This window comes from Cataglyphis hispanica, chromosome 24 (genome assembly GCF_021464435.1).
Source record: "Cataglyphis hispanica isolate Lineage 1 chromosome 24, ULB_Chis1_1.0, whole genome shotgun sequence".
Classification (NCBI taxonomy): domain Eukaryota; kingdom Metazoa; phylum Arthropoda; class Insecta; order Hymenoptera; family Formicidae; genus Cataglyphis; species Cataglyphis hispanica.
Window position 1 is genome coordinate 621,630 of NC_065977.1, and position 14,526 is coordinate 636,155.

Consider the following 14,526-nt stretch of genomic DNA (forward strand, 5'->3'; position numbering starts at 1 on the left):
AATCGTAATAAAATATTCGCGGAAAACGCTAATATATTTTAATAATGTTATAACAAAAATCTAATAACAAAATATTATTTAATATTAATTATAAAATATAATTAATAATATGCATTAATAAAATGCATAATAACAAAAAGCATAGTACTTTTAGAACAATTGTGTAACACCAGAAATTGCAATTATTATATTAAATATTAAATTGATAAAGAAAAGAACATTGGATGTCTAGAGACAAGAGCAATATAGAAGAGTATAAGATAAACGGGAAATATAATGAAAGATGCAAAAGGTATACACGCAAAAGTTATACATGGTTGGGAGTAAAGAATAAAAAAGTCCGATTTATATTTATATTTGATTGCAATTCCAATTAAAGACAGACGATAATGCGCGCGTAACTGTTTGACTATACGTAATACTATAAAACCTATATATTTTTTGTCACGCCGTCATATTATTAAATCATTTTATCATCAAAAATATATTAATGGAAAGCCAATTAAACGATCCGTAAAATTTTCGGAGCGAGAATAAAAAACTAGTCGATATAAATAACGATTTTGAAATGTCTCAAATTTAATCACTAATTTTTAAATTAAATTGTTCAAAACAATGAGACTCAATATTAAAAATACTTTCTACATTTTTAATTATTAGCGTAATTCCAAGAACACAATTTTGATTTATTGTCAAAAATATTTATATACTGCAAGGAGAATAGAATGTTAGGATAGATATTTTTTCGCCGTAATTTTAACTTTAATCTAATCACTTTGTTATATTATTTTTCGCAGAAGAAACAAACTTAAATTACTTAAGTTTCTCTTACACAAGGAAGGAATTTGAGTAACTTAAGCAAATTGAATTTCTTATTAGTAGTAAAATGTAGTAAAAATGTAGTTAAAATGAAAGTATATGAATGATGTAATAAATGATGTAACGCATATTTTTTATAAAACAGTTTTATATTTTTCATATTTTCGTGCATATATTTTTCCATTAAATATCACAGATATTTAGGATTACAACAAGACGTTCGATTACATAAGTACAATAGTTTATTGCAAAATTTTTGTATCCGAAACTGCAGAAATAATATCATAAAAACAAACATTACACAAACATTAAATAACGATCTGTATTTATAAGTCAAATTTTTAAAGCTTTCATCTAAATAGATCTTTTAATAATTTTGCATCCTTAATATATTATGTGTGTCTAATAATAAGCTTTTTATATTTGATGCCTAATTTTATTGCAACTAGTTGTTATATGTAATCAGCAGAAAGAGATAACGAAAATTTATAAAAAGTTATAAAATTATTGGCGATTAATAAAAGTCGCTGCATGTACAACAAAAATTCTCTTTATATGTGATTTCCATTAGTCCTATATTTATAGCATATATATATTGCATATATATGCTTTATTACTTATTATACATTCAGTATATGAGTGTAATAAATCGAGCAATATGAGAAATAATAATATATATAATTCATTCATTTTATTATACAATTATAAATGATAAGAAGACTTGACCCAATATCACATAGTGCTCAATTTCGGTCTCTAAGGATCTTTAAAAACATGATTGTAATATCTCCTTTTTAGTATCTTATGTACATAATCGAACAGAAAACTATTGTTAATTTGAAATTCAAATTTTAGAATTAATTTCGAAATTCAAAAATCATTCCTTAAGATTTGATATAATAACAATATATAATTGCAAGAATAATTCTCTTATTCTACTTTTCACTAATATAGTTAGAAATCCATCATTTTAATGCAGTCATTTTAAAATGTATTTATTATATATAATTCATAAAAGATATATATTCTTATTGCAATTTAATAAACTTTAAAGAGAGGATAACCTTGCATAAAACAAACTAACAATTTTTTTATCTGGAAATATATTGTTCCTACTTATATATATATATATATATATATATATATATATATATATATATATATATATAGTTCTCATCTATTTTTTATGTAATATAAACTATATATATTTGATAAAGTGATAATGATTTTCTTTTATTGCATTTTAATTTTAAATATTACTTACATACGTTGCATCAAAAAGATGATACTTTAATGTGTATGAAGATTGTTTTGCTACACAAATATATTATATCACGGTTTTTAACATTTGAATAAAAATTATATTTGTTTTATATTTTGACAGCTGTAGAAATAAATCATTTTTTAGTTCAGTATTTACATCTTATATTGACTTCTTGAACTACACCTATTATTGATTACTTATTGAATCCATTACTATACTAATAGTTAAAATAGGCACTTTTGTACTCTTACAGTACATTAATTATTTCTTTCATCAAATATTTTTATAAGACATTGATACAATCTTATCTCTGCTCTATAATAATTTTCAAAATTAAGAAAGGAAGCCTGAATGTAATTGCAAAGGAAGTAAAGAATTTTATAAAAAAAGAAGTAAAAACTTTCTATCATTATATCAATGGCACGAAAAAGAAAGCAATTTCTACATATCGTTTCTATTCCTAATATCGCCATCGTATTTTGCTAATAACACCTGATTATCTTCGCCCAACCACTTTTGTCGGATGTAAACAAAAAGTCCAATGAAGAATATTAAAACTCCAATGCCTGCTATTCCAAAGCATGTTACAGTACCCAATGTTGGTAAAATCAAAAGTAACTTAACTTGACTTGCATAACTGGCAGTTAGATTAGCCTCTTGAGTAAACCACAGCATCGGAATGTATGTCTTATTTATATTTTCAAACATACTGAAAAATAGCAAATAAATTGTATAAAACATTTGTATTATTCATAGAAAGATTGCATATGTAATTCAAATATTTCTTTATAATTTAATTATAAAATATAAATTAAAAAATTCTTTATAATTTAAGTATTATAATGCCTTTCAATAATTAGTAAAAGGAAATGTATTATTTCTTATGCCTCACAATCGTTTCATTGTCTTTCAAAAGTAAACCATTCCTTTACTTTCATGGAATTATTCTGTATGATATCAATTATATATGCTATTACTTACCTCATGTATTCCACTGGTTCTACTAATAAATTTAATTGCAGTTGCGCCTTAACTTGTAATGGGATACCTGTAGTCTTTAAAATTATCTTGCATATAATATCTATGCATGCAGCATGATAACATATTTACATATATAATATATAACATTATATATATATATATATATATATATATATATATATATATATTTGTAGAGAATAATGTTTTATGTGAGATACATACCGGTTCTATCACCATTGATATTTCGTGTTTTTCCTTGTCAGGCGACATTCCTGTTATAGCATCTCTGTAACTTGAATCTGCTAGATAAAAATGTGGCATACTAACGAATGCTGGTGCTCCATATCTACAGGATGAAATATTTAAGGTTCCGCTAGGTCCACAATCTCCATTAGGACAATAACACTGCCTTGCTGATACATTTTGGCCATTATCAAACATTTTATCATCTCCGATATATTTGTTTCCGCTTAGACTTTGAAATGTCATTGTATTTGCATATGATAACTTTAAAGATCTAAAATATACAATATACAAATCTTGTTATCTATAGATGATGTATTTTTATATTTATAGTTTAATTTTTTGAGAAAAAAAGTTTTTGGCATTAATTTATATAAAATTATTTATATAAAAATATGTGTATAAATAACTTACATGTACAAATGACATTTGTACACAATAGAGTTATTATGTAATCCATATTATCAAAAATTCGACAGTAATCTTTTTAAAAATAAACAGAAGATATATTAAAATAAAAAAAGGTATTAATTTAATTAAAATATCAATTAAAATTTAATCAATAAAATTTGAAGAATTTTTTATTTTGTCAATTTTATATATATATTTTCGTTATATAGTTTAAATGGTATCTATATTTTATATAACTTTTTAATATTTACGTGCAAATATCAGGAGCAAAGAGAGATACAGTATTATTATTTGATAACGGTGGCCAAAAATCGCCATTTGTTCCATTTATTATACCACATGAACCCTCGTAATAATCTGTTCTGTTCTTGAAATTCCATTCTTTGAGCAATCCCATATCATATAAATTTGTTGATCCAGTGAGCATATTGAATGTGCCATCATAACTCTCCGAGCCATTTCTCTATGACAAAAAAAAATTCTCATTGTTTAGACATTGAATTGTGTTTGATACATATTCAATTTATTATGCTCACCGCATAGAACCATCCAAATTTATCATAAGGTAATCCAGTAGCTTTCATCTTTTTTGCAATTTCCAATAATGTATCATTATATCCTTCGAATAATAGGGCATTTACACTTTTAGTTAATACTAGTTTTTCTCCTAGACGCACCATAAATCCGTTGGTCAACTTACGTATGAATGGAGATTTATGTTTTACGGAATTTGCGACTGTCTAAAATTGGATATTATAACGTAACGCACAATAAAAATTATGCAATAACTGGTAAATAATTATGTCATACTGCAACTATTGGATTTAAGTTGGTTATTTTATCAGTCAGACTCCCATTGGACAATGATTTTTCAAAAAACCATACTTTCTTCCTTTGAAATGTGACAGTTCCATTGTCATTCCATACTTTATTTACTTTATAATCAATTTCTCTGTTGAAAAAAAATATATATGAATAGAAATGCAATATTATTTCAATTTATTGGATATTATTAAAAAATTTGTGTAGATAACAATACCGGAAAACATAAGGTCCCATTTGTTCAAAATGTGGTTTTACAGTTGATGATGCATGAAATTCATGTGGATTCGTCCAGTTAAACATATAAAATTTAAAATACATTGGTATAGGTGTTTCCTTCCACATATCGTAACTCACAGATGTTGATGTTAATGTTAATATCTATGTAAAAGAATATATGTGGATTATTAAACATAATAACATTTATATACATTAATTAAATAAAATTTTTATTCTCTTTCAACATACTTTTGTGATAGCCCAATTATATATGTGAGTAATCCAAAGTGATCCTGTGATTATACCAAGAAGCGTAATTATTGTACCGATAATTAAGATAGTTAAAAATTTCGTATTAGATCTCTCCATTTTGATCGAAATTACAGGTCTGAAAATCATAAACAAATAATAATCATTAGTTCTCTTATTACTTTTGCGAGAGTATGAAAACTTTCACTCGCTAATATATTACAAAAATTGAATTGTTAAATTTTTTTGTAAAAGAAAAGCAATTAAAATATTTAAATTATGCACAACATACAGAAATTTCATACAAAATTATAAATGGAATATCTTATAAGTACATGTTAAAATAAATAAATCATAATCAAAATAAATAAGACTCAACTATAAAATACTATAAAATATAAAATAAAATATGATAAAATGTAAGATAATAATATTTTATATATGTTCTTCTTTATAAATATAAAAAAAAAATAAAGAATTTTATACAAAAATGCATCTCTCAGAAAATTTTGCTGTTGTAATATGATTAATTGATTATTAAGGACAAAAAAGAATTAGGCAAATTACATTTTCAAAAATATTTTCCTTCCACAATCTTCAGTTTTGCACTTGTTTCATTTTCTATATATTATAATTAATTATTATTACTAATTAGGCCACACAAAGAGAAATTTCTTACAAATTGGATATGGTATTATACTCTTTCCTATAATTATGTATATATAATTATAGGAAAGAGTAGTAGTTATGTGCCCAACCATTCATGACATCATGACACAACGAATATATAGAGTTTGACAAACGTCAAACGTCAAAGTAGTCTGATGAAACTTGATAGTATGTATCAGCTGGTCAAGATAAACATCTTTCGTGAAATGATTGCGTGTAATATGCTGCATAATAATTAAAGCTATTGTAATCAGAGAGAAATCAAGCATTTTAATAACCTGATTATTCGCATGCCCCTATTTTAATTATAAAAATCAGAAATCTTTCGATCCTTTTATATTAGCCTTTGTTTTTATGTTTGTGGAATAATCTAAAATATATCATAATTCGTATCACCATATATCACGCGGAACGTATCATATCAATCGGAACGTATAAGCGAACGTAATTAATTTTTTATATAAATCTATCTAATTTTAGAAATGACGTTCATAAAATCAGGCTGGTGTTCTGTAAAATGATATATATATATCAGACGTACACTAACCTATCTTACCGTATTTATTGTGCTACTGCTACATCGACAGTCGAATAATTAAAAACAATGATAAATTATCTTACATTAAAAGGCTCGCGACAAAATTTATGGTACATTGAATATAATAGATTGCAGCTTTTTTCATGTCTATGCATGCAAATAATGTAAACATAATGCGCGACGGAAGACATATGAATCATGACATTATGGATTTCTGCTTTTCCTTCTATTCTACCATATATATATATGTTACACTTCTTACAGGAGAGAGAAATGTAAGGTATCGTAGAAAGCTTAAAAATGAATAAGATTATAAATTATAATTTTTTTCTTATAAATGAAATAATTTTTTTTTTAATGAATTATAATTTTATTCTAAATGATTATGAATTTTATTCTAAATTATAATTTTTTCTAAATGAATAATGTGTATAATAATGATATATAATTAAATGTTATATAAAAATAAAAAGATGAAATAATAAAAAGAAAAACACAAAATTGCAATTAGAAAAGAATAATAAATCTAAGATAAACATATATATATATTAGCCTTTTGAAAAATAAATCACGAATAAAAAATAATATAATTTTAATATTAATATAAATATACCATTATAATATAATTTGAAGGGATTTTTCAATTAAAATAAATTTTTCTAATTCTATATAATATATATTAATTCTAAATGTATCATATATATAAATTTGAATATTAAAATTTTTTTATTTTATATTCATATTTTGCTTTTTTATTTGATAATTATATCGATTATATATGATAACATTATATCGATTATATATGATAAAAACATACAATATCTAATCTCAGAGAACCATTGAATAATCGCCTCTGGTAAAAATATATATATACATGATGATGTTAATTGTACATTACCCTACAGTATTTTTTATAAGCGGAAGTATTAATATTACGCTTCACGCGAAACGCGATGTCGTCCAAATGACTTGCGCTTTATTGTTCTAAAGATTATTTTAAATAAATAAATAGGTACTTCGCTCAGCTTTAACGCGAGTATTTCAATCAAGAAGATTTACAAAAGAGGATTTAACAGTTTTAAGCCTAACAGTAATAATAAAATAGAGAATAGGTTTATATACAAGTATTATGTATGTACTATGTATGAATAATATATGTTAAAGAGTTTGAGTACTATTTTCCCAACGATATCGAAAATTTAAAAGTTGTAGAAAGCATCAAATATATTATTAAAAAACTAGAATAATTAGAGTTTTATTTTGCTATATGACAGAAATGTTATAACTCATGATATTTTATTTTTAATCTTTCCGTCGACCAAATTTTCAAAGATTAAAGTATATATTTAAATTTTCAAAGGGAAAATGTTACATTCACAATTTTGTTCGAAGGAAAGATCCAGAGAATTAGTCAAAGAAACGATAGGCAAATGGAAACATTTTCGATGTGGAGAGTTTTTGAGATATTCTTAATATGTATACTCTCACCGCACAGATGTCTGTGAAGCAATTGCCTGTCTGCGGATTTTGGGCTCATCTGAGACTGAGGGATAGATTGCTTCAACCATTTTCCTTTTTCTTTGTTCTATGATCCTTCAAGACACATCGAAGGGAAGACAAATCGTTTTTTTCTCCTCAAAGAACTAATCACTCAATTAGTAGTCCATTAGATCGCGAATTCTCGTGTTTATTTTTACAATAATTGTAATGCCGAGAGAGTTTTAATATTTTTGTGATAAAATGACACGTTGAAAAGATATATTATTTGCATATATTTTTTTTATGAATACTTATGCATATGTTGAAATTAATCGTGTCGAGGAAGAGAAATAAACTGTTCTCCACAAAGTTTAGTCACTGATTATCAATATCGGCAGACAGTAATACAAATAGAATGGTTTTCGATTTCGAGTGCTTCATCCAGATAAACTTAGGAATATTATAGAAAACAATCTTTCTTATTTTTATCAAACTGAGATAAGATTCAGCAAATATGCAAGATATTTATTCGATCCTCGATATCAATTGAAAATGTGAGAATATATTATAGAACTCGTTTCAAGTTTTCATAATTATATTAGTGTAAAATTTCTAAATTTTTCTATATCAAACAGTAAATCAAAAACAAATCTTTCTAGAGATTTATGTTTATAAAAATCTTTCCCCTCCTGTCCATAATATTTTTTAAATTTTTAACACAACTGCAAAGTTTGACATTTCAGCTTAAATTATATTAATACGCATATTAATTAGTTAAATCATTATCATCTTATTTTTTTAAATATTAGATTCTTTCTAGAAATAGAATGTTGAACTTTAAAGCACGTATACTTTTGAATAAAAAATATTAAAACAAAGATACAAAGAAATAATCGATCCCGAAGCAAAAATCTTTTCCCAATTTTTTTCCAATTTGTCAATTTCCAAATTTACATATATGTGATTTTTCCATACTTTGTGGATTATCACTAAAATAGCTTGTGGAATGTGTTACATATCTGTGCGTGAATTAGATAACATATATTAAAATGAATGATAACATAAATTAAATTGAATTAGACCAAGATTTTACAGTAAGCTAAAGAGTCAAAATATTAATGTGATCATATACCAATGTCATATGTTTATTTTAATACATAGAATTTTTTTGAAAGGATTTTTTAAAATCTGTACCGTACTTTAAACTAGAAGACGATGCATTATCTATTAAAATTTAAGCCATCTCGACATTAACCATATCGATAAACTATCGATAAACAGGGACAAATCGAAGACGTGCGAGATTGAAAGAGGAACGCAAAACATAAATAAAGCGACAGACATGATGCAAAAGTACACTTTGCGAATATTAAATCATAATCCAATGAATCAATGATTACTCATTCGACAGAAGGGATATTGAGATTGCGAATGAGAAAAAATGGATTTTTCATGTATTATAAACGTACTTATCATATACTGTTCAAAGTTCACAGATGTATTCATGCGATCGCAGGCGTGAACGATACGCGAACAGATCGTTCGAAATGTAGATAAAAAAGTGGAAGCGACAACGGTTTTTAATTGCATGAAAATGAATCAACATATGATTCCTTCCGAGGACATATATTTAATCATAATATAATTATTCGTAATGACACAGACTACAAATTCTAAAAACAGTTTCTATTTATAAACTGTTGGTAATTTATGGTTGAAAAAATATAGGAATCAGACATTTAAATTATTTTAGATATAGATAAACATTTCGTTAAAATTTATTTGACTTGCAGCAAAAGAATAACACGTATTCTCTCCAAATTGCTATGGCTTCTTAAGAAAAATATTCGACAATTTAATTGTATTTAAATAACAGATTAGGGGCAACAAATTATAACTGCTAAATTTCGCTTGCTAAATTAAATCGGAAATCTTATCTTACTTTACTGCTGTGTTTATTGCTATTTTTATTGACGAGTCAGACCAGTGACTTTTTATGTGTGATTTCGAACGTGACGTTATATGCCATTATTATAATATTGTCGACGTATTTATTTATATTTATAACATCGTCATGGTTGCTGTGCAGACATTACACACAATCGACATCACGAAATGTAAAGGCCTCTTTTTAAGTCGCTTTTCAACAATAAGGTTTAGAGACATTTTCGTTTTCTGATAACATATATTTTCTTATCGTAGCAATTATAAATTTATTTGTGTATCTCATTGCTCATCTCTGGAGAAACACATACATTCAAATGCATTGAAAATAATTGACTTATATAACGTTAAACAATTTTTCGATATTGCTTATTATTATTTCCTGAAAAAATGATTGTAACATACTTACTGGCAAAATATATTTAATAAAAAACGGTTTAGGGATATATATATGCATGTGTTAGTTATTTGTTACAATTTTATTTTTTATTACATTATATTATTATACAATTTAGTGTACCGTAATTAGCGCGATTACTCAATATCCTTCGCATGCAGTACGAATATACGTAAAATAGAAATGCAGAGAAACTGTTAAAGCGTGAAGTGAAAGTGAGAGACGAAGAGAAAATCTTCACAATAATTACACACATAACGTGTAGCATCGCGATTCGAGCAAGCCTAAAAGAAAGTTATCATGCATCCTGCTCTGACAAGATAAACAGACATGGCAAATTCCTTTATGTTCCATTCGGAGTTTCAAAAGCAAAATATTATTGTGATGTTAACAATGTAATATATATTGCAATAACAGATCGTAAAAATAAGTAAAATAATTAGATAAATTTATTTCTTCGTAAATTATTTAATTTCATAATACATTATAAAGAGGAATCTTTCCATAAGTTTTTTATTTCTTCATAAAAAATGTAGATTAATTCAAAATTAAAGATTAAATTTATGTTTCTTTATAAAAATAAATTATAATGTTATAATACTAATATAATATTATCTTCATATAGAACTATCAAAGCCGTAGTTTCATTGGATTCTTTTGTTATGATTCATGCCGCTATAAACAGCGATTAATATATTTTATTTTGGCAAAATATAATTACAAATGCTCATTCGACAAATTTTTTATCCGCGGCAAACGATAAAAACAAAGCGTGTTATAATCTTTGGATCAATAAAAAGCGCTTCGTGCAAATTCGCGAAGTTTTAATTTTAACATCTCCGATGACATGATAAATAATTCTCGATACCATCATTATAACATCGCGGTCGCAAATTTTGTTTTGGCGATTATCTCATCACGACATAAAATCGATATTAACAAGCGGATAAGGCATATGATAAGAAATCCGAAATGAATTGCGAAAATCAATAATAATAAAAAGAAGAAATTTCTTTTTACGCACCTGTCCGAGAGTAGTTCTTATATCAGTTAAAATACAACTTCTCTGCACCTAATGTTGTATGGATAATCCAACGAATCGCATTCACTTCGCTCCGCGATGTAACCATATGTAACGCGCGAGTTCCCGCGTTCAGACTGCGTCGCTCAAGGAATCATCGTGGACTCGCACATTGCAGCAACACATACGTGTATTTCTACGTACGTGTACAATCACGCTGCGAGAGATTATATCGCTGCGATAAATTTTAGAAAACATTGTAAAAACAATACACAAAAGAAAAAAAAATGTAAAATTATAATGTTTGACTGTATGATATGTACTTATATGATCATCCATGGATCACACTGTTCTATACACTGAGGCCATGTGTATTGGGCCACAAGTATTCAAATTTCTAAAGTTATATTTTCATAACATTATATTTTCTAAAGTCAGATTTACCAATGAATCCTTGTACAAATTGAATACATTTCTAAATAATAGCTTAAATACTAAACTAGTATTTCTGCATGACAGTCAACATATTAATAGATACATACAAGAAATTTTCAAGTAAATAAGAATCATAAATAAGTCGAAATTATGTATCACGAGATGAACACGATTTATTTAACATAGGCAAAACATAATGAAACAATCACTCTGTGATTTCGGTATCAGTTATTAATTACTATAGCTATATATAAATATATAAAGTGCTAACAAAAGATCTATATACTTTACATTGCAATCAATGTAACATGTTCCACTCTATATAGTTTTAGTTACATATTGTAACTTTATTAAAAAGGCGGATTGTAATTGGACCCATAATAATAATAATACAAATACTCAAAACTAGACTACATATTTGATATCACATATTGGACGGATTAAAAGATAGATAATATATAAATATAAGAGATTTATGATTTAAATTATTATTGAAGTACTTGTACTGTTCATATCCTCTCGTAATTGCGTTCGATCTCGTACTCTCGCACACATTAAACTATACTCTAATACGCCAATCCGAATATTCATCTCAGAGATTTCGTTCTTCATCTTTGTGATCGTCTTCTTTATGTTAATAAGCGGAGCTGCAAGAATATTTTAAAGCGAAATTATATTGAGATACATACCTAGATTATATTGGAATGATATCTGAACTTATATTTACTTCCATCAGTCATGCTGGATCCTCTCTCATCCATTTCCCTTTTTAGATGTTCTAATTCTTCCACCAATTTATTAAGAACTCTTGTTCGCTCTGTAACACCACCACTAACATCTCTATACTGCTCTTTAATTTTTGATAGTTTTTCCTAAATTAATAATTATAATTTATATATTATTCTGTATATGTATATATCAATATATACGTGTATATGTATAATATATATGCATAAATATAATAATGTATATTAAATAAATTCACCTGCAATAAACGATATTCCATTAAAGAAGGTTCGAGTTGCTTATTAAGATAAGTTTCTCTAGTTTTGATTTTGTCTAATGTATTTCCGATATCGGTATAAATTTTATTTAAGCTAGCCTTTGTACCACTTAGATCAGTCGCAATATTTGCTCGCAGTTGTTTCATTTGCTCGAGATGCACTCTCCAATCTCTTGAATCTAATAAATTACAATATATACACATACACATTTATCTTTTAGTAAATAATACTTTAAAAGAATAATCGATTTTATATTATAAAAATATTTAATACCTGTCTTAACAGTCACTTTCAAACGAGGTAGAACTTTTTCCAATTCTAACTGCCACTCATCCCTATTAGTATTAGATTCTAAAATATTGTCAGGTTTTTGTTGTGTTTCAGTCTGAAAAAATAAAAGAGCAATTCATGAACATAATAATATTATAGCAGGATTATTCATAATTCCTCTATTTAGGAATAAAATTTTCTTTACCATATTACTTTCGCTATATAATTTTGTAACGTCATCTATGTGCAAAATATCTTGTTCATCGTCATCATCGTATTCAGCCATCATTTCCTCTTCCACTTTTTCTAAAATTAATTCCGCATCATCATCTTCAATATCTGGTTCTGGTGTAGGCTCGTCAGGTAGAATGTTTACCCTAATATTTTTAGTTACAAATTGATAACTTATTCAATTTTATTAAAACTATGATACAAAAACACATCACTTTACTTTTTCCACTTGAATTTTTCTGCTTTCAAAGCATTGTCAGCTAAGTTATCCAATACATAAACCGCATGTTCTCCTATACCCTGTTTAAGTTTATTGGGTGGAAATTCTACAGGTACATTAATTTCTCTGAGAAAATCCAAGATTAAAGCTATTGTGGAATTAGGATCATCTGATTCTTGCGGCATCTCAAAGTTTTTTCCAGCCTTTCTAATCAACCATGCAGCCAGACAAGTAAATGTATAAAATTGTTCACCAGGATTTGTAGGAATTACAAAGTAGTGTCTGTTTTCAATATTGAAAATTAACAAAAATCAAATATTAAACATAAAAAATGTTATATTTATAATGTATTATAATGTATCTTACCTATTTATTGGTTTCATTCTTAACTCTTGAACGAATTCTGCATCATAATTCAATAACTTTAATTTTTCCAACAAATCCTCCATTCTCGTATTTATAACATATGATGCCGATGGAGCAAGCTCATCCTCCACGGTAATTTTTGGAGTATCTCTAAACATATTGCTATGTATCTGAGTTTTCACTATATACTTTGTATATATTAAATCTATAAAGAGATCTCAATATTGGATACTCTTCAGATTGAGATGTCAAATTATTTTTTAAATTAAAATGCTTAATTGTGTAACCTGAAAGAAAAATTAATAATTATAAATCAAAATTAATTAAATTAAAATTAATTAAAATTAATAATTAGTTTTTAATTAGAATTATATATATGTACATGTTAATATATCTAAAAACGCGATATATATATAATGTATACTCACTACATAATTGCGAAGCAGATTTGCATAATCTAACATTTACTTCTAAATTCCAGTATGTTATAAAATGCCAACATATCGTATCATTTACATATCATGTCTATGTGAATTCAAATACGTACGGAAAAAAATTCAATCATCTGTCATAACATAATCCGTCAGTCACTGGAATGTACACTCATACAACTCATGTCAGATTAAGATAGGTTTAGATTAAGTTAGGTTTCCGTTGGCAGGCATTGAAATGGCATAAATATTAATCGAAAATTGATCGCTAATTGCTGAGAAAAATATGCTATGGCTGCTACTGTTAATATCAATCTCATAAATTACTTTAAGATTGTGCATAATATTGCTAAACTGTGTGTTAATTTTATTTTTATTAACAACTTTCCAGAGAAGGTTATATTATTTTATATTTTTTTTATTTTCCTATAAATTTTATATTTTTAGTAATTATATTTTCATTATATTAATTTTGTGCCTGCATGAGAGACCAATTTATGATATGCTACAAAC

The 14,526-nt window shown here is 26.2% G+C and overlaps 2 protein-coding genes across 7 annotated transcripts; both read right to left on the reverse strand.

The window, feature by feature from the left end:
• Window positions 1-1,478: 1,478 nt before the first annotated feature.
• Window positions 1,479-11,217, reverse strand: LOC126858315 (protein croquemort-like). 6 transcript variants are annotated; one of them, XM_050608552.1, is made up of 9 exons: window positions 11,060-11,217; window positions 5,009-5,147; window positions 4,758-4,921; window positions 4,529-4,670; window positions 4,255-4,458; window positions 3,970-4,181; window positions 3,287-3,581; window positions 3,065-3,138; window positions 1,479-2,792 (listed from the first exon to the last, which is right to left on the reverse strand). In XM_050608552.1, the coding sequence occupies exons 2-9, from the start codon at window positions 5,126-5,128 to the stop codon at window positions 2,525-2,527; spliced, it is 1,479 nt and encodes a 492-aa protein (XP_050464509.1). In that variant the 5' UTR covers window positions 5,129-5,147; window positions 11,060-11,217; the 3' UTR covers window positions 1,479-2,524. The 6 variants fall into 6 exon arrangements, with proteins under 6 accessions (XP_050464509.1, XP_050464507.1, XP_050464510.1 ...); XM_050608550.1 differs by lacking the exon at window positions 11,060-11,217 and adding an exon at window positions 7,704-7,829; XM_050608553.1 differs by lacking the exon at window positions 11,060-11,217 and adding an exon at window positions 6,234-6,414.
• Window positions 11,218-11,659: 442 nt separating this feature from the next.
• On the reverse strand, window positions 11,660-14,225 carry LOC126858323 (intraflagellar transport protein 57 homolog). Its single transcript, XM_050608569.1, has 8 exons — window positions 14,011-14,225; window positions 13,583-13,869; window positions 13,217-13,498; window positions 12,971-13,142; window positions 12,769-12,880; window positions 12,477-12,673; window positions 12,219-12,363; window positions 11,660-12,138 (listed from the first exon to the last, which is right to left on the reverse strand). Exons 2-8 carry the CDS (start codon window positions 13,738-13,740, stop codon window positions 11,972-11,974), a joined length of 1,233 nt encoding a protein of 410 aa, XP_050464526.1. The 5' UTR covers window positions 13,741-13,869; window positions 14,011-14,225; the 3' UTR covers window positions 11,660-11,971.
• Window positions 14,226-14,526: the final 301 nt, after the last annotated feature.

What these genes read in the sequence shown, in the direction of transcription:
- LOC126858315 (XM_050608550.1), bottom strand. Translation starts at nt 7,783, where the DNA reads ATGGTTGAAGCAATCTATCCCTCAGTCTCAGATGAGCCCAAAATCCGC. An exon ending in ATAATTGGGCTATCACAAAA is followed by an intron (nt 4,922 to 5,008) that starts GTATGTTGAAAG and finishes TCTTTTACATAG; the next exon opens with ATATTAACATTAACATCAAC. An exon ending in GAACCAGTGGAATACATGAG is followed by an intron (nt 2,793 to 3,064) that starts GTAAGTAATAGC and finishes GCTATTTTTCAG; the next exon opens with TATGTTTGAAAATATAAATA.
- LOC126858323 (XM_050608569.1), bottom strand. Translation starts at nt 13,740, where the DNA reads ATGTTTAGAGATACTCCAAAAATTACCGTGGAGGATGAGCTTGCTCCA. An exon ending in TGGAATATCGTTTATTGCAG is followed by an intron (nt 12,364 to 12,476) that starts GTGAATTTATTT and finishes TTATTAATTTAG; the next exon opens with GAAAAACTATCAAAAATTAA. An exon ending in ATCCAGCATGACTGATGGAA is followed by an intron (nt 12,139 to 12,218) that starts GTAAATATAAGT and finishes ATATTCTTGCAG; the next exon opens with CTCCGCTTATTAACATAAAG.